The 26937-nt window shown below is 44.4% G+C and overlaps 1 protein-coding gene across 1 annotated transcript in view; it reads right to left on the bottom strand.

Moving 5' to 3' along the window:
• The window catches only part of Srd5a2 (steroid 5 alpha-reductase 2), a 45356-nt gene extending 25319 nt beyond the window's left edge, over nucleotides 1–20037 (bottom strand). Inside the window, exon 1 of the mRNA XM_028873662.2 lies at nucleotides 19557–20037. Coding sequence (XP_028729495.1) covers nucleotides 19557–19837 — 281 coding nt within the window. The 5' untranslated portion in view covers nucleotides 19838–20037. The remainder of the gene's footprint in view (nucleotides 1–19556) is intronic.
• Between the last annotated feature and the right edge of the window lie 6900 nt (nucleotides 20038–26937).

Genomic DNA, 26937 nt, shown 5'->3' with positions numbered 1-26937 from the left:
TATGTTCACTCAGATGGAGGCTGATAAGTATTCTGTAAATATACAGCTTTCTGTCATTGCTAAGTAACTGTTCAGTTGGGGGTGGATGGGGCGGGGGGACACTCTCATTGGAAAGGGTTAATTGGAATTGCAGCTCCAAATTAAAACCAAAGGAAGAAGCTGAGAAATAACACATCTTGTGTCGACCAACTCATATTTAACTAAATCTTCTTCAAATATAAGTGCTATTGCTAAGATTATCAAGCCAATCAAAGACTCTCCGCTATATGAAATTTTTTACTTCATTGTCAATCAAAATAAATTCAGATTCTACAAATACGTCTAAAGCTTCTGTGTATTATACTTAGCTGTTCTATGCAGTGACCCTGTGTCCTCTTTCATTCACTGTCCCATTTCCCTGGTTTCTTTTACAGCAAAAGTCCTCTGAAGAGCAGCCCACACTTGTCATCTCTATAGTGTTCTCTCCTCTATTTACCTCCTTCCCCATAAAAACACATCTTGGCATGGTCACCCAGCACCACATTTCCAGACCAAGATCAGATTTTCAGCTCTCTTCGGGCTGGACAAATTAGTCACTCCTGCCTCGTGGAGACAGTTCCAGCAAGCACACCACAGTCCCTTGGTTCTTCTACTTCATTGATTTGTCCTGATTTTCCTTTGTGGGTTTCTCCTCAATCCTTTGTCCTCCAAATATTGATGTCCCAGGTCTCAGGACCTTTTTTCTACTTCATCAACCATCTCTATCGATGTAATGACATCTCAAATATTAAAAAGTGTCATTATGGTCTGATTGTGTTTCACCCTTAATCTCCTCCATGAAACAGCACTGGAAGGTGAGGTCTTTGGGGAGGTGTGTAGGTCTCCAGGGCTCTACCCTAGTGAATGGACAGAGTCCTCTACTGAAGGGTTTATGGGAGTGGCCGCTTGTTCTTGCCTTTCTAAGCCCCGACACGTGAAAACACTACAAGAAAGCCCTCACCAGAGGCCAACACCTTGGTACTGAATCCCTCAGCCTCCAGAACTGTGAGGGCTAAAATTCACATTCATTACAAAGTGTCCGGTGTGTGGTGCTGTCCTAGAAGAGTAAAGTCAGCTAAGACAGTCATCCACCCAATCAATCACTCAGACTCATTGACTACTCATAGGCAGCTCCCTGCTAGATGTTTTCTGCCATGAATGTCATGGAGAGTTCAGTTTTAACCTACCCAAACAAGGCTCGGGATCCCCCACCCTCCTCAAACCTGCACCTCCTCAAGGCTTCCTCATCCCAGGAAATTCCTAGTTTAGTCTTCCAATTCCAGTCGAAAGATCTCTCTCCCTCCCTCTTCCCCTACATCCCTCCACTTCAGGTAAATTTATTAGCAAATTCTGTTATCAGTATCTTAGAACTTTAAGACTAGAATGCAGCTGTATCTCACCCAGTCCTCTACCTTGAGTTCACGTCACCACTAAGACGCTCCTTGAACAGCTTTGCAAAATCCTCCTCACTCGAAGTCCACACTCCTTCCACTATGGTCTAATCTCCATGTGGCAGAACCAGCTAAGCCCTACGCTGGGTCACACTACCTCCCCTCAAACCCAAGTCCCTCTTGCAGCTAAAGAAAAGCACCAATTCTTAGGATTCCCTTGGAGAGTCCAGATTCCCTAGGCTGGGCTCCCTAATGACATCTGCAACCTCATCTCCCATCATTTCCTTCATCTGCCTCCCTCCAGCTGCTCTGGCTTCTCTGCTTTACCCAGGCAAGGCCAGCCCACACCATCTCAGACCTGATGTCACTCAGGCATCCACGGGGCTTAGTCCCGCCATGTTCTCTGTTTGTTGTTGTTGAGTGTACTCAGACGTCAGCCTCCCCGACCATCCCGTACAAAACAGGACCCTCAAGCCCCTCCCACAGTGCCCTTGTGAGCTCACTTGGCATTTCTAATGGCTCTATTTGCAAGGCAGCAATGCAATGTCCTAGGTCGCTTATTAATTATTTGTTTACACTAAAATGTACAGTTCCTACGTGGAAGAAGAGGCCGAAAGATTGTAAGAACCAAGGGGGATGAATGATACCAAGGAAACAGTGTCTTCCAGACACAACAGGACTGACAGACATATGAACTTCCATGTGCATGCATAGGGACTTCACAGGTCCAAACCAGTCAGGATCCCAGTGCTGAGATGGGAAAATAGACATGAGCTCCAACCCCTCACCAAGATGCTATCTCCAACTGATAACTGCTCACCAAGGAAAAATTGGTCTCTCCAAGGGAGTCTCACTGGATACTCAGTGGGTATATAAACCACACTTAAGGCCAGGCCCCATGACCAACAGTAGATGACCAACACAAAACAAACTCCAATGTGTTTGCCGAGATTTTTGTCTCATTCTGTTTTGTTTGGGCATATTTTTTTTTTAACCTTACTGGCCTTTTGCTTGTATATTATAGTTTCTGTTTTTCTTTCTTTATGGTGTGTGTGTGTGTGTGTGTGTGTGTGTGTGTGTGTGTGCGTGTATATGTGTGTTATGTGTTCTTTCTCTTTTTTCTTTGTTAGTTTGTTCATTTTGTTTTATTCTTGTTTGTTTCATTTGCCTGTTTATTTTCTTTCTGTCTGCCTTTTTTTTTTTTTTTTTTTTTGGTTTTTCTGAGACAGGGTTTCTCTCTCCTGGATCTTGTTCTGTAGACCAGGCTGGCCTCAAACTCACAGAGATCCTACTGGCTCTGCCTCCCAAGTGCTGGGATTAAAGGCATGCACCACCACCGCCTGGCTGCCTGTTTATTTTCTTAAGAAAGAGAGAAAGAAGGTATAGAGTTTAAAGGTGTGACATTGGGGAGAATCTAGGGAAAGATGAAGGGGAATCAGTGATCAGAATATATTGCATAAAAAATTATTTTCAATTAAAAAATGCAAAATTCCTAAGGAGTGTGATATTATCCATCCTGTTTAACCATTGTATCTGCAGTGCCTGGCACACAGAGGGTATGGAATGGACTTGGAATGGATGAGAGTCTGTTGCCAGGTATAAGTAGAAGACATCCAGTACACAAATCTTGAAATTCTATCCCCCTGAAGATGTACCCTAACTTTCATTTCCAGGATGGTGAGCTACATGTACTTTTCATCTGTTCTTCTTGCTACACACAACAAAGTTGCTGGACATTGTTCATAAAACAAATGTAAGAGACTTCCAAGTGGTGGCCGAAGAAAGGTACCTAGCAAAGATTTAGAAATCTGAAGAACAAGACAAAGGCAAGTCCTTGGCTTTTCCTCTTGCCTCCTCTTTCTAGAGTTAGGGTTCATGGAGCTAGCAACCATGAGATAGAACAGAGACACAAAACACAGTGGAAATCTTCCCTTTCCCACTCCCTCTCTCCCTCCCCCTCTCCTGAGACCAGAAAAAAAAAATAGTCTAGCAAAATAGAAAACTTATAGGAAATGGGTGTTCTACCACAAGGGAAAAAATGTAGACCCATTCCCACCCACCAACAGAATTCAAGAAAGTGATATTCCCCACTTCCCGACCATAGTGAGGCTGCTCACTCCTACTCCGTGGAGTCGGGAGAGACTATGTGAGAGGAGAAAGGAAACACCAAGTTTCCAACCCGGCAGATGTCAGAGGAGGACAAGGATGAGTCCAGAACTCCCAGCCCCCGCAACTATACCAAGGAGTCTTTGCATTCAGGTAACCTGGACTTCTGCCCACACCTGGCAGCAATGTGGTGCTGCTCCCACATCCTTAGCTAGAGCCGTGGTGAGGAAACACTGGTGCAACAGAAGGCTCCAGGCTGCAGGTACAGCTCAGTGAATGAGCATATGCTTAGCATGCATAAACCCTGGGCTCAGGCCCCAACACACACACACACACACACACACACGAGAGAGAGAGAGAGAGAGAGAGAGAGAGAGAGAGAGAGAGAGAGAGAGAGAGAGAGAGAGGCACCAAAGCAGACTTTAGCAAGATGCAAAGTTTCATAATTCTCATATGTCACAGTTGAAAATCATTCATCATCCCAAGTACTAGGAAGATCTCGAATTGAAAGAAAAAATAATTTAAAGGGATGCCAAGGCACTATCACATGTAATTCCTGGGGCTGAGAAGATGGTACAGTGGGTGCAAGTGTTGTATCACACAGGCATTAAAACATGAGTCAAATCCCCCAGCGCCCACATAAAAGCAGAACGCTGTAGTTCCAGAGTTTGTAATGCTAGCGCTCCTACATGGAGAGGGTGTTAGGATCCTGCCCTCACTCCAGCTATATGTGCAGCAGCTCAGGGTCTTGCGTCTTACGTCATCAGGGTGTTGGCATCTACGTGGTCATGCAATCTGTGCCTTAAAAAGCCAGACGCGGGCCCCACCCTCTCTCTCTCTGTTCCCTCTCTGCTCTCTGCTTGGCTCCTCTCCCTGCTTCCCTCCCCTGCCAGGTCTAGCTGTCCTCTCTTTCTCCCCCACCCCCCTCCCCACACCACCCCACCCCACCCCCACCCCCGCCTAAGCTCCAAAAACTAACATTGGGTTCCGTTGTGACCGTGACCTTCCCACGCAGTAACCAGCACTGCCACCAACGCCACTTACCTATCAGATGGGAGACAGGAATGGAAGAATTTTAGCCTGCTGTTAAAGAAGAAAAACAACAGAGACCCTGTCTCAAACAAGGTAAGAAGGCAAGGACCCATACCCTAGCTGGTCCTCTGACTTCTACATAAGCGACATAACCATTCACATATCTGCAGCATTCACACACAGGAATGCACACACACACATACTCACAAAACTCAAAAATAAATTTTTTCAAGAAAAATGACTCCATGGTTGTGCTGGATAGTGTTATTTCAACTCAACACAAGCTAACGTCATCTGAGAGGAGGGAACCTCAATAAGAAAACGCCTCCATAAGATGGGGAAGCCTGGAGTGCATTTTCTTAATTAGTGATTGATGGGAGAGGGCCCAGCCCATTGGGGGTGGTGCCATCCCTGGGCTAGTGGTCCTGGGTTCTATAAGAAAGCAGGCAGAACAAGCCATGAGGAGCAAGCCAGTGAGCAGCACCCCTCCACGGCCTCTCCCTCAGTTCCTGCCTCCAGGTTCCTGCCGTATTTGAGTTCTTGTCCTGACTCCCTTTGACAATGACTGTGATATGGAAGTGTAAGCAAACAGAGCCTTTCATCCCAAGTTGTTTTGGTCATGGTGTTTCGTCGAGCAGTAATTACCCTGACTAAGACAGTGGCTGTGTACACTGGCAGCTCTTGAAAGAGGATTTAGGTTTAATTCACAGAAACCACACGGAGATTCACAACCATCTGTAACTCCAGTTCTAAGGGATCAGATTCCCTCTTCTGGCCTCTGCAGGCACAACACGTACAAGTGGTGTACAGACATCCATACAGGCAAAACACACATGCATATAAAATAAAAAAATTTAAATATGCTAACAAGGATACAGAGAAAGGAGAACTGCAGAGAATTCGTATTCACTGTTGATGAGAGTGCAAAGTGGTGAAGCCACTATGGAAATAAATATGGAAGTTCCTTTAAAAAGAAAAACAGCTAAACAGAACTATCCTATGATCCATCTACATCATTCTTGGGACTATAGTCTGAGGAGCACTACATCACAGACTGCAACCCAAAGATACCCACTTACCCAGTGTTTGTTGCAGAACTGTTCACAATAGTCACTGCTGAACCAGCCTCGGCCTCTGTCGATGATGAGTGAAATTTTAAAATGTGGCCCATTATATTCACAACAGAGTTTTGTTCAGCCAAAAAGAAGAATGGGATCATGGCACTTGCAGGAAAACAAATGCAATTGGAGACAATCACATTAAACAGAAGAAACCAGACTCAGAATGACAAATTATGACACGTTTTCTCTCATACGTGGATCCCAGATTTTGCATAGATACATGCAATCCATACGCACACACACGTACATGTATACATGATGTGAGGGTGGAAAAACTGTTTGTGGGGAAGAAAGAGAGCTGGAAGGAGGTGGGGAGGGGAAGAAAGGGATTGAACATGGTCAAGGGACATAATATAATTGAATGAAAGGTCTTTATGAAGCTTGCCAACATGCACACTGAAAACACCAATAAGAAAACTACAAAAAAGAAATATCCCAGGGTTCAGTTGCCCTAATAAAAGGGCACAGCCTTCAGAGATGGACCCACCTCCGTGTAGCTACTTTATACATTGATCTCCATTCCATTGTTTACTTGGACAAAAACAGAATAAGGAAAAGCATATTGAAATTTCTATGGCTTCGTTGAGTGAAAGTTTCGGGCCTGTCTGTCATCAGCATTACTAGTATCTCCCATTCTATATTCTCTGCTCTGGGGCCTTGTAATCTCATTGCCACCCACAGCAACATGAAGTACAGGACTCATGGAAAGGAAGTCCTCAATTTTCCATCATCTGTAGCCTCCCACAAGTTTAGAGACACACAGGATAGGGCCCAAAGGTTTTTGTTCATCAAGTGTGAGAATGGATGAAGAAATAGAATTAAGGGGCTGGAGATATTTCTTAATGGTTAAGAGCGCTTGCTGTTCTTCCAGAGGACTCAATATGGGTTCCTCACACCCACATCAGGTGGTTCATGACTGCCTGTAACTCCAGCTCCGGAAGATCTGCTGCCATCTTGTGGATATGGTACACACACACACACACACACACACACACACACACACACACACACACAAATTTTAAAGAAAGAAAAGGATTACAATGGAACATAATAGATACCCTGGGAAAACTGACGCTCAGTTTAGAAATACAAACAATAGCTGGTCAGTGGTGGTACATGCCTTTAATCCCAGCACTCAGGAGGCAGAGGCAAGTGGATTTCTGAGTTCAAGGCCAGCCTGGTCTACAGAGAAAGTTCCAGGACAGTCATGGCTACATAGAGAAACCCTGCTTCAAAAAAAAGGAAAGAAGGAAGGAAGGAAGGAAGGAAGGAAGGAAGGAAGGAAGGAAGGAAGGAAAGAAAGAAACAAAGAAAGAGGAAATACAAACAATGGGCTTAGATATGTCATGAGCATAAGCAGAGACCACACAAACCCACAAATCAGCTAGTACTGAAAATAGTCAAATTAGCAAAGATGAATTATAAACCCCACTGTAGATACTACTGCTTCCAGTAAATTTGGAATAATGGGAACTGGATTTATCCTTCAGCCTGGAAATACGCAAGACAAATTATATGAAACAATTAACATTAGAAAATGAAAGATGGTGTCTTCAATTCTTTTCCTGCTCCTGTGATAAAAATACTCTCTCAAAAGCACCTTAATGGAGGAGGAGTTTGCTGAGTTCTTGGTTCCAGGTCACAATGCATTAGAGCAAGGAAGCCAGAGTGACAGTTAGCAATAAATGTATGCATGTTAGTGCTCAGATTATTTTCTTCACGTATACAGTCCAGAGTCCACTGCCTAAGGAATAGTGCTACCAACCAAGGGCAGGTCTTCCCATCTCAATGAAGGTAATCGAGATAACCCTCCACTGACATGATCATGGGCCATCTCCCAGGTGATCCTCCATCTTTTTTAGTTGACAACACCAACCATCACATACAGGGATCTCTGAGAAACAAGGAACAAAACATATGAACCTTGTAACTAACCTAGACTGCTGTCTTGAGATATTTCTAGGCTGAAGTCCAAGGAAGGGGGATTCTAAGATAAAGCTACAGGATTCTTGAGTCATGAGATTGAGACATGTGTAACGCTCATTACAGAGTACTGAAGAGAGAGACACAGAGTGCTGAAGAGGGTCTTCTTCAATTATTCAGTGATGCTAACTGGTGAATTTGTGTAAGAAAAGAATCACCCAAAGACTAAGAACAGTACCCAGCACTTACATGTGACCAGGCATAGGGTCCATGTTCACCAGCCAGATAGAACACTCATGATCCATGAGACACTGGTAGAATACTCATAAAGACCTTATTTTAGAGAAGATTAATCAATCCTACCAGGGCCAGCACTCTTCCGGAACTACACGCAACACATCAATCAAGACCTGAAAGGATTAAATTGTTTCCAAATAGCTTCCCTGCATCCTAGAAGGAAGATCAAGAATATGTATAGAAATGTAAAGATTCCTAACCTCAACACGGTAATTTCTTCTTTTGTTGCTGGTCTTTGGAGGCTGGGTCTTGACTATGGATATAGATAGATAGATAGATAGATAGATAGATAGATAGATAGATAGATAGATAGATAGATAGATAGATAGATAGATAGATAGATAGATAGTGAGTCAGTCCTGGCCTGGCTCTTCCTATGTAGCTGACGCTGGCTCAAACTCATAATCCTCCTGCTTCAGTATCCCAAGTGGTAGGACGATGGTAACTTACCATCCCATCTGGCTTTAAAGAGCTACAATTTCTGACCATCTAATGCATGCAAAAATGGAGGGGGGGGAATATTGGTCATAACTGGAATAATTATCAGCAAAGTGATAAAGAAATGGCGTAGAAGAGCCACTAAGAGGCGCAGTGAGTTAAGGCACTTGCCACCAAGCCTGATGACCTGGGTCCCATCCCTGGGACCCATAAGGTGGAGGAAAGAAACCACTCTCATGAGTTGTCCTCTGACTTCCATACACACACACATGCATACACCAAGAAAGACAGAAAACTAAAAAAGGAATGGCACGGATATTAGGAAAGCAGACAAACATTAAAATGACTATTATAACTATATTCCACATATTCTTATAATTAAGCCAAGACATAAAAGATTTTCTAAAAATTCTAACTTCTATGCTTGAAAACTGCAGTTGGGAGGGGAAAGGTCTATTTGGCTTATCGTTTACAGTCCATCAGGGAAGCCAAGGCAAGAACTCAAGGCAGGGGCCTAAAATAGAAAACCATGAAGGGATGCTGCTTACAGGCCTGCTTGCTCTGGCTTGCTCAGCTACATTTCTTTTTCAGTCCAGGCCTGTCCTGCCTAGGGATGGCATTGCCCACAGTGGGCTGGGTCCTCTTGCATCAGGTAACCATTAAGAAAATGTTAGGATCCTGCCCTCACTCTGGCACATGTGCAGCTTGGGGTCTTGCATCTTACGTCATCAAGGAGCACTGGGGGCTACATATGCACCTTAAAAAGTTAGACACAGACCCCCATCCTCTCTCTGTGTTCTCTCTCTGTTCCCTCTCTGCTCTCTGCTCTGCTCTGATCCCTTCCCCCGCCCAGACCTGGCTCCCCTCTTTCTTCCTCCCCTTTCCCTCCTAATAAAGCTCTAAAACTAGCATTGGGTTCTGTTGTGACTGTGACCTTTCCACGCAGTAACCAGCACCATTATCAGCGCCGTTTATGATAACCATCAGAAAAGGCCCCACAGACCACTCTGATGGAGGCAGTTCCTCAGTTAAGGATGCTTCTTCCCAGGTGACTCTCGTTTGTGTCAAATTGACAAATCCTAGCTAGCACGATTATGACTGGTCCTGGTTGTGGAAGTGGCCAGTGTGGTTGATATATTGTGCACCCCAATAAACTTATCTGGGATTCAGGGAATAGAACAGCCACTAGGTTAGGTAGAGAGGTCAGATAGTGTTGGCACACACACCTTTAATCCCAGGATTTGAGATCTCATGTCTTTGCTTGGGAAAGACACAGGCCTTTAATCCCAGGAAGTAATATGGCAGGACACAGAAAGATATATAAGGCATGAGGAGACAGGAACTCACTCTCTTGAAGCTGAGGATTTCCTAGAGATAAGACGTGGCTGACTTGCCCTCTGATCTTTCAGCTTTCACTCCAATACCTAGCTCTGGGTTTCTTATTTAATGAGACGTTTTAAGATTTGTGTTATAGACCAGATTTTTTTTTTTTACTAGTAGCCCTGTATCTATGTAACATTTTTTTTTCTTTTGGGGAATGTCCTTTGAACATTTTCCTTGAGCTCAAAATTTAGGTTCTCTCTCTCTCTCTCTCTCTCTCTCTCTCTCTCTCTCTCTCTCTCTCTCTCTCTCTCTCCGTTGTACCCCCAAAAGTGAATTGCTTTTCCAATCTCATTAAACATTACCAGATTATTTTTATAGAAAACTTGAATAATTTTCAGTGACATGTGGCCATACACACAGAATTTCAAATGTTTTTTAAAGGACTAATTCAGGTATATTTAATATAAAACTGAATGAATGCTCTTAAACTATACAATCTGATGTTTTAGATGTGTGCATATCCATGACACTGCATCACATCAAACACAGCCATCACCACTAAGAGATCCTTCATGTCTTCTGTACCTTCAGCAAACCGCAGGGTATCACTTAGGGCACCATAGACTATTTGGACCTTCTAGAAATGGAATAATAAGCCAGGAGGTGGCGGTGCACGCTTTTAATCCTAGCACTCGGGAGGCAGAGCCAGGTGGATCTCTGTGGGTCCAAGGCCAGCCTGGGCTACAGAGCAAGATCCAGGATAGGCACCAAAACTACACAGAGAAACCCTGTCTCAAAAAAAACAAAAAGAAAAAAGAAATGGACTAATAAAGCATGAATTCATTTTGGCTTGATTCCTTTTTCCCAGAATTATGTTATCCTTTTTCCATATTATAACATGTGCCAACATTCCATTCGTTTTATCTCTTAGTAACGGTTCATTATATATTTATACTACAGTTTATTGCTTTCACCTATTGATCAACATTCATATTATTTCCAGTTTAAAGCTACCATCAAAAGAGCTACTGCAAACATTCCCACTCAAGTCATTCTACAAACATGTGCTTTTACTGGGGCAGAGAATAACTAGAAATGAAATGTCATGAACCCAAGAGTGTGTAAACACTTCTTAAAACTTTTTCAATGTTTAACTTTTTCAAACACTGTCAAAATATTTTCCGAAGGACTTACCATTTTACATTTCAATCAGCAATGTATGAAAGCTTCATATGGCTACATATGCTTTTAGCCCACTTAGTAGAGTCCTAATGATATCATAGTTTAATTCTCGTTTTTTCTAGCTAGCTCATGATGAGAATCTTTTCGTGTTCTTATTGGGCATTCAGCTATTTTCTTGGGTAAAATATGTATTCGTGTATTTTTTCCATTTAAAAAATGTAAGGTATGAAGTTAATTACTAGAGGAGAAGAACATATTTGTAATAAGTAGCACTGGGACAACTGACTGCCCATAGGCAGAAGGACTTTTGATTCACATTCTAATGCTACAGATAGCAGTAACTCAAAGTGAATCATAGGTCTAAAAACAAAACTCGAAACTGTACAGCTTCTAGAAGGAAGTCCAAGAGAGTACCCTTTTGACAGAAGGTTAGGCAAAGGCTTCTTAACCAAGACAACAAACGTGCATGGATAAATGGGAAGGCTAGAGCAGCTAAATTAAATGCCCCTGTATAGCAAGAAATTCACGGGAGTCTGCTTAAGGAGTATTAGGGAGTTTATTAGGATATAAATTGAGAAGAACAACCCGCTAAACAAGATAAGGCAAAATCATCACAGAGCCCTGGAAGGCTGATGGTCAGTCCCGCGCTGCTTCTGCGGCCTAAGCGAGTCCACACTGTCCAAGTCCACAAGGGAGAGGAGAACGAGGTTATGAGCCGCTCAGGTCTTAAGCTAGCCCCAAGGCCACACCCTAGGGGCTGGTACTTCAAGGTCGTAGGTGATATAGGTACCCACTACACCCTGCTTTTCAGAAGATAAAGAATTAAAGAAAAAGAAAAAACTACAAGCTGAGAGAGAAATACTTGCTAAGTGCCTACCTGACAAAAATTTTGTGTTCAAAATAAATAAATAACCTTAAAATTTAATAAGAAGATAATTGAGGGACTGGAGAGTTGGCTCAGCAGTTGAGAGCATGGACTGCTTGCTCTCCCAGAGGACCCAGGTTCAGTTCCCAGCACCCACGTAGCAGCGCACAACTGTCTGTAAATCTGAGAACTGACACCCTCACACAGACATACATGCAGACAAAACACCAATGCCCATAAAATAAAAATAAACAAATTATTTTTTAAAAAAAGAAGACAACTGAATAGACTTCTATTTAGATTTGTCCATTACATCTGTAACTTTAGGCAGGTAAAGGACCCTCCCTGAGAGACGGGGCACAGAGCAGGGGAGGCCTAAAGCATAGAAGCTCAGTCATCCATGTTGTTAAAAGATGAGAAAAGCAGAGAGGCAGAGGCTTTCTACCAAAAAGAATCTTCAGATGGTTCATAGGAGAAAACAGTACCCTGCTTTGTTCAAAGTACCCCATTTTGTAATAAAGAGTCAGCCTGGGCAACCTGGATCAAATATAATGGAACAATTTTGAAAATGGCCCAGAGCTTGACTTGAGGCTTTGGTAATAGGACCAGTTGGTAGATACAGATGATGTTTAGAGTTAAAAAGTAGGGAGACAGTCCAAAACAGAGTGTATAGAGTGCAGGATGGTTCTAAGCCAGGGGTCACCAGATGGGGCCCCCTTTCATGACAGAGTATTACATTTCCACCCACAAACCCAGAGATGGACCATCGTTTTGGGGAGCAGCTCAAGCACTTCCCACGGCCACTCCACTCCACTCGCCCACCACAGTGCTACATGTACTTACTGAGGAATAGCACAAGCCAGAACAAGATGAGATGACCCATGTAAATCATTAACATAATGCCTGGAACAGCCAGAGCCCAATAAATATTGGCTTCCCCTCCCCCTTTACCCTGCTTCCATAATCAAATGGAAGGCAAATTGAACTGTTGGCCCCAATTCAGAGGTTTTTAAATTTTAGAGCTCCTGTGTTGGGCTGAGGTTCATTAGAGGGTTCTAGGTTGAGGACAGAAACTTCTGAAACAACTTGAGTCAGGCCTGAGGTCCCCCCTCATTGATCTACAGAATCAACAGCAGGGTGGAAACTATCCCAGGTTCCAGAAGCAAGTTGTCACATCTTGGCAAAACTCCTAAGATGGAAAACTGGTGTATTCCGTGTAATAAAAAGAAGGAGGAGGAGGAGAAGGAGGAGGAGGAGGAGAAGAAGAAAAAGGAAGGAGAGAAAGAAACAAAGAAAGAAAGGAAGAGAGAGAGAAAGAAAGAGAGAAAGGAAGGAAGGAAGGAAGAGAGAGAGGAAGGAAGGAAGGAATAAAAAGAAATAAAGAAAGAGAGAAAGAAAGAAAATGAAAGAGAGAGAGAGAAAGGAAGGAAGAAAGAAAGAAAAAAAGAAAGGAAGGAAGGAAGGAAGGAAGAAAGAAAAAAGAAAGGAAGGAAGGAAGGAAGGAAGGAAGGAAGGAAGGAAGGAAGGAAGGAAGGAAAAGAAAGAAAATTCACGTTTCCCTTTCCAACTGTCCTTGGCCCATTCCTCTTCATGGGAGGAAAGGTGAATTACTCAATTGGCCAATGTGAGAACAGGATCTCTCAGGGTGTGCACAGTTCAGTCTTTCTGTCTTCTCAGAGCAAACATGACTGGGGCCAAACCCTAGTTGCCCAGCCATGGTTGCTGCTGGTAGTTTGAAGCTACAGTGTTAGAAGACCCACGTGATTCCGATTTTCTCATTTTCTCCTAAACCAGCTTTGCCAGTAGGAAGTGTGGTGATCTGTCTCTATCAATTCTCGGTTCTGTCCGGGAGGCAATATTGGAGCTGTCCTGGGACCCCTTCAAAACCCACCCACAATCTGCCCCGTCCCATGTACACTCAAACACAGACAGGCCCCGGGGCTCTCAATGTGTGTCAGTAACATAACTGTGTCCCCCTCGGACCCCTCCCCCTCTGTTCACATTTTCTGCCTCTCTCATACTGACATGCTACCACCCACGTTTCCACCCAGAAAGGGTGCCAAGCATGCACTGGTGGCTCTTACATGCTTTTCCCCTGGAGGCAAGCACCCAGCAGAGTAGTTCCTTTTGTCTCCCATAAGACTCGTGCCTAGGGACATTCAAGACTCTGGCAAAGATCAGGAGTTCAAACCCCACGCTCCCCTCCTTCGTCACGTGACTTGGTGCCCATCACCTCGCCACACACCTGGAACCCTGTTTGTTTCTGCTTGTTCTGCCTCAGTGACCTAAGTTAGCTTTAACATGAGCAAGGAGCTGGCCCTTCCTGCCGTGTGTAAAAGTGAACTGGTCGAGAACCCCACGGAGTGTTTACATCTTGGTAAACAACTATCTATTCCTTCGAATGTGCTTATGACGTCATCCCTTTTAAAAGGAAAATGAGTGCTCTCTCCTGCAGGCATTCACATAAAGGGCCAGGAGCCTGGGAATCCTCAGGACACGACGTTTACTACCAAGTCTCTAAATAAATATAACACACGCTTTTTAAAACACACCTGATGATTTGCTATAGAATTTAACCAAACTTTACTATAGAATTACCAGGGCACTGAATGTAAACCTAGGTCACTCGTTTTCTTAAGGGTTGCTAAACTGTTGTCCCAAGGCCAATCTGGACCACTACCTGTTTTTGTAAACCGAGTTTTATTGGGGCACAAGCGCACACACTCATTTGCTTACATAGTATCTACCACGGCTGCTTTTGGCTACATCCCAACCAGGGGGCCATTGATTGCAACAAAGAGACCAAGTGACTACAAAACCTAAAATAGTCATGGTCTGACTTTCAAGTTAGCTGTGGTCAAGAATGGTGGCACACACCAGTTAATCGTAGCACTCAAGAAGCTGAGGCAGGAGAATAGTGAGTTCAGGCATGGGTTACCTTAACATTCTGTCTTAAAAAAAAAAAAAAAAAAAAAAAAAAAAAAAAAGTCTGCTGACTCTCATTCTAAAAATTCTTTCAATGGATGTTAATAGGTAAACATTACATATTATGAATGTCCTCAACACATAACCACAAGTATGTTGCTTATCTCGTGATAATCTGGAAGAACAGAGATCTGCCCATTGTCACCAATGTAGACATTAATCATCACTGGTTAATTCTCAGCCAGTGAATTGTCTCAGTGAGCCTTAGTGATCCCGTTCCTGAATATCTGAGACATCTGCACCTCCAGAATGATGACGGACCCGCCGACAGGGGCCATCAGGACTTAGATCAGAACCTCATTTTGCCGTTCACCGGCTCAACCTCTGGTTGCGTGGCTTCTGCAAAATGGAGAAGCTGGAAAGGAGAGGAAGGGAGTTGTGAAAGTTGGACAGAGTCTTCTTAGGCTCAACTTTAACCCCTGTGCAAAGGGCCTTTGGGAAACTGAGGCATGGCATCAGAATAAGGTCACTGAGTACGGTGGCTTCTTGCAGGAAATGATGCCTAGCCTGAATCCCAAATGATAAAGAAGAATTTGTGCTGCTGGAGTGTCAGTGGAGATAACAAGATGTTTATTAAAGCCATCCTCTTACTTAGCTGATTGGAAATAGTTTAGCAGCTCTTAGAATTCCAAAGACTCCAATATGTGAATCTCACAGCCTGATACCTTCTAACCTGTTTTCATTTTGGTTTGGGTTGGTTGGGTTTTTTGGGTTTTGTTATTTTGTTTTGTTTTTTGGCGCAGGAGTTTGCATCTGCAGCCCTGGCTGGCCTGAAACTCACCATGAAGACCAGACCATGATGGTCTCAAACACACATAGATCTTCCTGCCTCTGTCTCCCAAATGCTAAGCTTAAAGGCATGCACTACCATATCCAGCTCCTTCTAACCTTTTTGGGGGGGGAATGGTTTTTTTAAGTCACTTTATTATTACTGAGGTCACTTGCAAATCTTAAAGAAGATACCATCTATGACAGGTACTTAAGTATACTGATGGTTACAATGTAGGAGGCCAAGTGTTTTCTTGGGACAGAGAATATCAAAAAAGAATTTGGACAAATAGCCATTCCAGGGCTGGAGTGGAGGTCAGCAGGAGGTGAGATAACTCTGCCCACAATCAACTTGGTAGTAGGGTTAGGCAGCATGCTTACACAGCAGTCATTTCCATCTGGCTAAACATTCACCACAATAGACTCTGAAAAAAAAGACAGTGGTATGAGTTGATCTGGCCATGCGACATCAGCGATAATGATTCCTAAGGGATTGCCAGCATTCCCACAATGCCGTCTGTTGTTGACGGTCGAGTTCATTCCTACTGTCAAAAATTTTTAGTTGAGTGCTAGCTGTATACTAACACTGTGCTCCAAGAGCACAGGGTGTAAAGGAATGATACAAGAGAAAAGAACGGCTTGACCTTATGGAACATATTCTCTAGTGTGTTATCCTTGTGCAAAGGGAAGTAGACTGAGCTTTAACGCCCACCCCATAGAATGAGTAGCTTCTGCAAGGAACAGTCTGCAATGGACACTTGGCAAAAGAAATTGAGCCAAACCTGTGCCTTTCATCTTCCTAATAACTAGTTCCCCCCCCCTCATCTTATCCTCTGTTGTAGCAAGACAACCTGATGCTGCTTACTTAATTATTCTTGTACCAGGAACCTAAAGGGTGTTCACAGCGTTATAACCACTTCTGAAATTCTTATTCTTTTTCTTTTTTTTTTTTTCAGCACTGGGATTTGAATTCAGAACTTCACAAATTCTAAGCAAGTGCCCCATGACTAAGCTAGCTTCTAAAATGGATTTAGATACCAAAAAAAATGCACACTACCTTTTCATCTAACCTATCTATTAAAAAAAAAGTCATATTAATTGTACAACTATCAGTGAGTAGATAGGTAAACCATAGCTTTTACATGAGGTTAAATCCAAAGCAGCCACTGAGAAGATATGTTCAAAGAGTGTGCAATAATGTTAATAAAATGTTAACAGACCCCGAATATGGGTCAGTAGGTAAAAATGCTTGCACCACAAGCCTGACACCCTGAGTCTGGATCTTGAGAACCCACATAAAAGGCTAATGTAGTAGTATCTGTAAACCAGAACCCCTACCTTAAGATAGAGGCAGAGACAGAATTGCTCACAAGTTCTTGGCCCAAGTAGCCTGGAATATGCATTGCAAGAAACACACACGAGCGCATTAATTTTTGAAAGCCTCAAAATGTTAATCAGGTAGAACAAAAAAAATCATATATTCGATATAAGAAGCGTGTGTGAAAATCTGTTAACACCTATAAAGAATAGCAAACATGTTTTATACATGAATAGCATACATATCGAAAGTATATTTCTATTCTTTTAAATTCCAGTTTTTGCTTTAGTGAACATGAATTATCTTGTGTGACTAAAACAATCATAATGTTAAGTCTACGGCTTTTAAAAAAGCAAGAACAAGTTATGAGCAGCCTATCACTGTGGCCAGAGCCCGATATGGGAATCCAAACTGCCCAGGTATCAACTTAGAGTCGTCAAACTGCTGTGTATTGGGGGGGGGGGGGTCGAACAGACAACGATGGGGGGGGGAAGGGGAGGATGGGGGACGACGACTTACTGAACACAGTCCGCTGTTCATTTCAACTGCCCATCTGCAAAATGGAGGTGATCATCGTCCCTGCCTATCCAGCTGGTATAAGGATTAGTATCTACATCATGTGGAGTGTTTGGCGCAGAGTCTAACATCTAGAAAGTACCCACAAACAAAAGCACAGGAAGTGTCCAGGGTCTCAAAGGCAGAGCTGAAACATGGGTGGAAAGGTCCACAGATATCATACCCTTGTGACTTAGTGACAAGTAACTCAGAGCTGTGTTTTCAGGGGGACACATTTCTCTCAGACAGATTCAATCTCCAAACTTTGTACTAACACATTTAAAGTTTCTCTGAAGATGATAGACAACACGTACATATTTGTTTTATGGGCACTTACTTCCTCGTTTGTTTTAAAGGGCACTGGTCATATTTTGTTGCACAAAATGCCTTTGGGGTTTTAAAAAAATCTAAAAACTATGTTTATAGGATTGCCAGAAAACATGCATCATTTTTCTATATGAAATGGCCTCGTAAAAATACTGTTTATAGCCAGGCTATGGTGGCACGTGCCTTTAATCTCAGCACTCGAGAGGCAGAGACAGGGGGAATCTTCTTTGTGAGTTCCAGGCCAGTCAGGGCTCGGGCTATGTTTAAAACTCTGACTAAAAAAAAAAAAAAGTGGGGGGGGACTGATGTTAACAGTAGTAAACTTGAAGATAATAAATGTCCATACAATTGTATTTTCTTGCCAAATATCTATTCCCAAACAAGTAAAAGCAAATGCTTGTCTTTTATCTCCCACACCTAACATCCTTCTTTCTGTACATCTATATAAAATTAAGTGATATTTACCCTGGGATCTTGTCCACAACGGGCTCTTGGTTTACTGGACAAATATTCATGTATTACTACTTGCCAATGCTTATCTTTTTTAAATGATTAACCGTTAACACTGCATGATTACTAAATCTTGACCAATAAAGAAGACTCCCTGGGAGTTAAGAAAGAATAGGTTGAAATTTGTATGTCTGGCCCCTCCTTTCCTGGAAATGAGGTGTTCCTAGAGAGGAAATCCTGTCTTAGGCTCCCAGAGACTTTTTTTTTTTTAATCTAACTTCTTATCTAAATTGATTTGATCTCCTGACCTGAAGAATTCTCGGCTCGGAGCCGTACAGGCAGCCTTTGGCAGCCTTTGGCAGCCTTTCCCTTCCCATGGTCCCTGCTATTTTCCAGCGTTTAAAAAAAAAAAAAAAAAAAAAAAAAAAAAAAAACGGAGTATCTACCGGTTTTTAAAGGTGGGGGCGGGGGCGGGGCGAAGGAAAGGAGGGGGGTGGAAGTAGGGAGCGGGGAGGCTTGAACTGAGGTATTCATGGGGACTCTGCCAGCCACCTGCTGTGTCGCCCTCCTTCTGTTACATAACCTTTCTCAGCCTCGGTTTCTTGGACTGTACAGTGGGTATATGAAGGACGTCTCACAAGTTTACAGTGAAGCCCAACAAGACAGCAGATGTAAATGGGCATAAGCAGGTGCTTCAGCAGCCCGCCCCCTTCCCCTGGTAGTCTCTGTTGGAGGCCACACAGTCCCCGGACTCCCAGTCGCTCTTGATCGCCTTCCTGTCTCTCTCCCAAGAGAAGCAAAATTCTCTTGTCTCTCGCAAGAAAGGCAAAATTCTGAACTCCGAATTTTTCATTTAGAACATTTGCGCTCTCCATTAGCCAAATTTGACTCGCTCACCTTTTAAGTCCTGGAGGACCTGGGAAGGCAGTGAGCGCAGTTTCTCTGGGGTGAGGTCTAAGCAGAAACCCCATCGTATCCTGCTGTCATCGATGAAGTCCAGGTTGGACTCTGCCTTCCTCTTCAATCACTCAAAGACTAAACTGATAGAAGAACTTCGGAGAGTTCCAGAGATATCGCCTCCCCAAATCCCTGAACCAATCTAACCTGGCCCTATAACAAAAAGATGGAAGTCTAGAGACTGAGCAGGCATTTGGAAAGGTACCTGGGTGGAGAGGGAAGCGCCCTGGCCACTAACTCCTGCCCAACCTGAGTTCCCCAGCTTCCCCAACCCACTCTTGCCTCTGCCACCTCCTCTCCAGCGCTGCTGCCGCGGGAAGGTTTGGAGCAGCCGAGGTGCGCCCCAACTCTGGGGAGTCCAGCCTGAAGCCGGGCTCGCCCGGCACTCCAAACCCGCCTCACTCCGAGCTCCTCCCCACCGAGCACGCTGCCCGTCGACGTTCGTTCGTTCCTGCGCTGGAGCCCAGCAGGGCAGCGCGCTCTGCAGAGAAAACGCTAACCTGTGGAAGTAATGTGAGGAGAAGAGACCCAGCAGCAGGTTCCCGGGCTGTCCGAAGAGGGAGCGGGGCTGCCAAGCGAGCATCCCTACTGACACGACGAAGGAGGGAAGCTCCTGCAGGAACCAGGCGACGCGTGCTGGCAGGAGGGGAACTCTGGACGACAGGTTCTGGCTGTGTTTCCCGTACCTGCCGGGTGTCCCTCTGTACAGGATCAGGGTCCCCATGGTAGCCAAAGCGGCGCTACCTGCTAGCACCAGGCCCTGGTGGCACACGACCGTCATCTCGCCGGTGTTCACAGCTGGTGGCTGCTGCCCGCGTGGCGGAGAGCGCGGGCCCTTTATGGAGGGAGCATCAGACGCCACCCCGCGTCCACCCTTCGGACCTGGGTTCCCTCCCCGCTCTACCCCCCTCCGGTGTGCCTCCCACCTTGGCGCAGCCCGCCCTGGCTCTGCTTAGAAGCAATCAATGCCTATTTCGCCCGGCTGGCTCTTTGGTTTGCAGCTGGGGTACCAAAGCTCTTGTAGAGTCAAAAAGTATTTGGGGGGGGGGGGAGGGACGGGACGACTTCCTCCGCCCGTGCCCGATGCAGTCTGTCTGCATCGATTTCAGCTCCGCTCCTCCCTAGGTAGCCCTAGGATGACTTGCTCCTCACCGATCAACTTCTGCAACTTCTGGGATCAAGCAACAGCGCAGACCAAAGCGCTGATGCTTTCCATCCCTTACGCACACCGTACACCACCAGCGCTGTAGCCAGGCAGTGCGCACCACAGATCGCCCCGGTCCAGGACTTCCCACCTGCTCCGGTTGCCCATGTTTCTTCCCTCCCCTCAGTTTCTACCCAACCCCGGGTCCTTCCTGGACCCCAGACTTGGCATTCTGGTGCTTCGAACCCCTGCCATTCCCTCTGTGCTGGGACCTCCTCTCCTTTGTCGCTCGGCATCAGTGCTAGCTCTGCCTCACCACGACCCTCTCTCCATCCCTCAGGCAGGTGCCAGCCTCGAGGGTTAGCGCCCTAATTCTTCCGTGGCTTCCCTTCGCAGCTCCTCGGGGCGGGGGCGGGGGGGGTGCTCAGGGCTGCCCGCCTTAGCGAGGAGTAAGTCCCTCAGATGCTCTGGTTTGCCCTACATCCGCGATCCTGAGAATGCGCACACACTCTACCCCGCCCTCGGGTTCCTCCAAAACTGGCTCACACTCTGCCTAAAGTTTCGGGCTTCTCTCTTCTTCCCAGTTCTGAGCTGGGCTCCACGGGGTGATAAGGATGCTCTCTGGACTGTCCAGCCTTCGCCCTCGGGACCGGGTTCTTTTCAGTTTAGGTTTTCCTGTAGCGGTATTTGCTCCGCCCAGCCGTTGACCCCTAATAAGGAGCAGGGAGTAGGGGCATCTGACCCCAGGAGGACCCTGGGGCCAGACTGGACTGGAGAAAGTTAACCATTCACTACATTTTCCTTTTCTCACCCTTCCCTCAACCTCCACACATCCCGCCCCACCTCCGTTCTCTACCTTTTCCTTGAGTTCTGCACCCAGCTTTTCTTGGCTGCTTTTTCTTCCTCTCTTCCCTCCTTCCTCCCCCTCCTCTGCCCTCTGTTTTGGCCCGACCTTCTCTTCCCACCTGCTGTATCCTTCTGTCTTCCCTTTTCTGGTCTCAGCCTTCTTTGATTACTTTGCACCTGTTCCCCCCTCTGGTCCCTGCTTGGAGCACCATTCACCTGGCTTTCTCCGTTTCTCTCCTCACTTATTTGGGCCTTCCTCTCCCCCTAATTCCAGCTTAATTCCAACTATAGAATCACTCTCATTTTCCCCCTCCACCCCAGCCAGTCCTGGGGCTAGCCAAAAGAATGCACATCCCCGGTCTGCTCCAGGTTAGGGATGTTCCATGTGACAGATGGGGATGATTTAGTGATAGAGGACATCCTCTTCTTGCTGACCAAAAAGTAGTAATATCACCCAGCTGCATTAAAAATAAAATAGTAGCCGGGCGGTGGTGGCACACGCCTTTAATCCCAGCACTAGGGAGGCAGAGCCAGGAGGATCATTGTGAGTTCGAGGCCAGCCTGGGCTACCAAGTGAGTTCCAGGAAAGGTGCAAAGCTACACAGAGAAACCCTGTCTTGAAAAACCAAAAATAAAATAAAAAATAAGCGGGGTGGCGCAGTAAAGCATGGAGCAGAGAGGGATCTGTGAGTCGAGCAGCCTGGCTACCAAGTGAGTCCAGGAAAGGCGCAAAACTACCAGAGAAACCCTGTCTCGAAAAAAACAAAAAAAAATAAATAAATAAAAAAAAAATAAAATAAAAATAAATAAAATAAAATAGTAACCATGTTTGTTTGAAAATGATCAGCACACAGAAAACGCTCAGACTGACCGGAGTACTATGGTGGTTTGAATAGAAATGGTCCCCACAGGCCCAAAGGGAGTGGCACTATTAGGAGGTGTGGCCTTACTGGAGGAAGTGTGTCACTGGGGACTGGCTTTGAGGTCTCAGATGCTCTCAAGCCAGGCTCCATGGCTCACTCTCTCTTCCTGCTGCCTGTGGATCTAGATAGAGAACTCCCAGCTACCTCTCCAGCACCATATCTGCCTCCAAGCCACCCTGACAACAAGAGACTAAACCTCTGAACTGTAAGCCAATCCCAACTAAATGTTTTCCTTTAAAAGAGTTGCCGTGATCATGGTGTCTCTTCACAGTAATAGAACCCTAACTAAGATAAGCACTTTCCATGGAATAAACAGGTATCCATATCTCAGCAGCTTCCTGCAATTTGAACACTGGCTTTCTGTATGTTCAGTACTAACTTCTCAGTTCCTACCTGCCCTTTAAAGATGCTCAACTCTAGATTGCCAGCAGAAAACCCAACCATGAAAACTGCACTTTCTCCATGCTAGAAAACTCCATGTAGATGCCTTTCAAAGACTTCAAATTCAACCCATTTATCTTCTCCCCTCCATTCTACCCAAAATTTCCCTCTGGGTTTTGGCTATTACCTCTTCTCTGCCTTCAGCAGTCATAGGCTCCTTGGGAGGTTGGCTTATTGAGCTGGGGAGCTATGGATGTCATGGCATCATAATCAGAACATTGCTGCTGCATTCCAAACCAGCTCAGTAGAATAACTTTGAAAGAATGAAATGTCTCCACCTCAGTTTCATCCTCCCCCTTTGTGCAGCTTTTCCAAATTTGAGCGTTAACTGTCCTTTTTTTTCCCACTCCTACAGCAATGCTTTGCCAGTGAACAACCCACACTTAACACCAATTAATTGCATGATAAAACCATTAACCTATGTGTCTGTGGGTTGGTCAAGAGTGGTTGATCCAGGCTGAACTTAGCTGATGTTGACTGTGTTGATGCATTCCTTTGTGGAACACCTCAGAGCATAGCTTTAGGCAGGACCTTAATCAGGAAAGAGCCTTAGCCCAGGCTTTCATCCTGGGATGAGTACATTAGACCCACCATTCTATATATATATGATGTCACTAAATTATAATAACTTAAAAACACACACACAAGAAACACCTCAGCAATTTTATAAACTTTACAGTGCAATATGTGTTCCTTTTCTGAGGCAAACCAAAGGTATATTTCTCAAGGTTCTGCTGCTATCAGCAGCGTTGATGGAGGATCTTTTATACATTTGTAATAGATAGAAATAAACCAGATTGCAGTTTAAAAAAAAAAAAAAGAAGCACCTCAGACCTGTTGAGGCACGGGCCAAGAAGACCTACCACACTCTTGCTTCCTAGTCATTCTATTGGCCAAATCAAATCACATGACTGATTAATTCCCATTGCAGGAGCAGAAGACTTATTGCAAAGTTACCCAGCAAAGGGCAAAGAGATTCAAGAAGAGAATTGAATCCAAAAAAGGTGACTGTGTGCATTAGACACACAAAAGAGGGGATCCAATTGCAAATGTCAAGTTTGATTGATTCTCATAAAGGGAATATGTTCTCAGAAACTATACCTAGGTCAAGAGACAAATCCTCATTCCAGGGGCTCCCCTCCCGCCTCCTTACACCCTCTCACAGAATAAGCCATTAACCTATTCACTTCAAACACCACAAATTAACTTTTTTTTGCTTCTGAACTTCATTTAAATGGGATCAGATAGTATTTGCTTTTGTGTGTGTTTTAATGGCACTTGGAATTTATTTTACTCAGTGATTGTCAGACACAGAGACACAGCAATGATGGTCATGAGGGGAAAAGTTGACATTCTTAGGTCCTTAGAAACAGGAGACATAGCATGCCACACAAGACTCCCCGAGAAACAGCAGGGCCCATTAGGAAGCATCAATACTAGACAGATGAGGCAGAATAAAGAAAGACTATTATGTCCAGTAGATCAGGGGTACAGAAGCTGATCCTGGCTGGCTGTCTCCTGACCCTGGACTAATTAAAACTGGCATGTAACAGCCAGAACTTGAAAGCCCAACAAAGGATGTTTTGGCTTGCTTATGAAAGGTATGTTATGGTCATTTAAATTTTGGAGAATTATTTTTCCTTGGGAAGGTTAATTCCTGCCTTGTCAGCAAGGCGTGGTGTGTGTGTGTGTGTGTGTGTGTGTGTGTGTGTGTGTGTGTTTGTGTGTGTGTGTGTGTGTGTGTGTGTGTGTGTGTTTGTTTGTGTGTGTGTGTGTGACCCACATCGTTGTAAATAGTTCTGAATTATTTATTCTCAATTTGTAGCATTCCATTAAGTGGGTGCATTTATTACAACTGACCAAAAAAAAGCAATATAAGAAAGGAAATGCTACTTGACCCTCACAGTCTGAGGTGTAGTCCGTTACGGCAGGGTGGCTGGTCACATCACATGGCAGTCAGGAAGCACAAATGAACAATGGTACTTAGTTTTCTTTCTGTTTTCTTCCCTTTCTGTTCAGTCCAGGACCCAAGCCCATAGGATGTTGCTGGCTACATTCAGGACGGGTCTTCCTTCCTCAACTAAACCCCTCTGAAACACCCTCTTAGGTTTGCCCAGGGGTGTGTCATCCAGATGATTCCAAATGTAGTCACACTAACAATGAGAACGAATCACAAGTTTACCCTTGCTCAACTTGACACAAACATCCCTAAATCATAACATTCCATACCTCATCCTCAAAGGCTCATGGCATTATCAGAACACAAATTTTATGTTTTTAAAACAACTGAAAATTTCATTTTTTCCCATTAAAAAATGAAACACCATGCTCAATAAAAGTTAAAATTTAGAAAAGCATGATAATGAACACCTTTGGTCACAATACTTGGGAGGCAGAGGCAAGCAGATCTCTGTGAGTTCGAAGCCAGCCTGGTCTACACAGTGAGTGCCAGGCTAGCCAGTGCTCAGCCCTAAATTGGAGTAACCCTCACAAGACTAAGGGAGTATCCTAGAAGACAGGGAGGAAGAATATAAGAGCTGGAAGACGAGGAGGAGTACTGTGGAGTGCTGTGTCCTGGATATGACATGGCCTTTGCTCTCATGAGTTCACTGTAGTGATGGTTGCTTGCACAAGAGCAAGCCAACAAGACCCGTCAATATCCCAGCAAGCAGCACAAACTGGACTCAGGAGCTTATAAAAATATTTCTTAGGAAAGAGCACACAGGTGTGAGAGGGATATGTCGGATTCATGGAAGTAGAGAGGAGAGTACTTAGGATCAAGCTACATTGTATATATTATGAAGTTGTCAAAGAATAAGTCAATGATATTTTTAAAGGAAAGCAAAATTAACTTGAAGATAGATTTTTACAAAAAAAAAAAAAAAGATGGAAGACAAGTAGTCATCAATGACTTTCTAGATCAGTGGTTTTCAACCTGTGGGTCATAAACTCCTTTGCAAGCCTCTATTTCCAAAAAATATTTACATTATGATTCATAACAGTAGCAAAATTATAGTTATGAAGTAGCACAAAAATAATTTTATAGTTGGGGGTCACCACAACATGAGGAACTGTATTAAAGTGTGGCAGCGTTAGGAAGGCTGAGAACCACTACACTAGACGAAATCCAACAATCAAATGTACATAAAATTAATATTACCAGAGGTGAAATATTAAAAGTAAGCAAATGAATAATAACTGAACTAATCCCTGAGTTGGCGAAAGGCCCCATCTTTATGAATTCAAGCCTCTTAAAGAACAGGAAGCAGAAAAAAAATCATCTCACACTGAGGTATAATACACATAATTTATGGGAGGCTGGGAACAGACTGCAAAACTTTCAATTTATGTTATTTATTATGTATGAAGTATTCAGCCTGCATGCCAGAAGAGGGCACCAGATCTCATTATACAGAGTTGTTAGACATCATGTGGTTGCTGGGAATTGGACTCATGACCTCCAGAAGAGCAGTCAATGCTCTTAACCTCTGAGCCATCTCTCTATCCCTCAGACAGCAAAAAAAAAAAAAAAAAAAAAAAAAAAAAAAAAAAAAAAAAAATTTCAGAGTTGTTACATGCCTTTAATTGAAGCACCCAGGAGTCAGAGGCAGGCAATCTCTGGAGTTCGAGTCTAGCCTGATAAACAGAGTTCCATGACTGCAGAGCTACAAAAAGAAAGTGTATCTTTTTTTTTCTTTAATTTTTTATTCATTTTTATGTACCAATCACAGTTCACCTTCCCACCTCTCCTCCCCCCGCAACGCCTCCCACCCCCAGCCACTCCCCATTCCCCATCCCCTCCTCCAAAAGGGTAAGGCCTCCCATGGGGAGTCAACAATGCCTGGTACAATCAGTTGAGACAGGACCAAGCCCCTCCCCACTGAATCAAGGCTGAGCAAGGCATCCCACCATAGGTAATGGGATCCAGAAAGCCAGTTCATGCACCGGGGATAGATCCTGATCCCACTACTAGAGGCCCCAGAAACAGACCAAGCTATCCAACTGTCTCCTACATGCAGATGGCCTAGTCTGATCCCATGCAGCCTCCACAGCCAGACCGCGAATCTTAAAAGCTGTAACAGCAACACGTCTTCTACGGAGAGTAATTGCCTCGTTCACAGCTAACTTCTCATTGAAAAACATGGAGCATAAAAAAATACAAAATAGAGTTCGAGGCCAGCCTGGTCTACAGAGCAAGATCCAGGACAGGCACCAAAATTACACAGAGAAACCCTGTCTCGAAAAACAGAGACAGAGAGAGAGAGAGAGAGAGAGAGAGAGAGAGAGAGAGAGAGAGAGAGAGAGAGAGAGAGAGAGAGAGAGAACAGAACACCTTTAAAAATGCTCAAAGAAGAGCTGGAGAAATGGCTGGGTGGTTTAGAAAGCTCGCTGCTTTTGCAGAGGTCCGGGTCGGTTCCCAGCACCCACATTGGGTGGTACACAAGTGCCTGTAACTCCAGTTCCAAGGCATCTGGGGCCCTCTTCTGGCCCCTGCAGGCACCTGCATGCAATGTGGTTCACATGAGC

The sequence above is a fragment of the Peromyscus leucopus genome, chromosome 22 (assembly GCF_004664715.2).
Source record: "Peromyscus leucopus breed LL Stock chromosome 22, UCI_PerLeu_2.1, whole genome shotgun sequence".
Lineage (NCBI taxonomy): Eukaryota > Metazoa > Chordata > Mammalia > Rodentia > Cricetidae > Peromyscus > Peromyscus leucopus.
The sequence above is the reverse complement of the archived record's forward strand: the minus strand, read 5'-3'. Positions and strand labels throughout refer to the sequence as shown.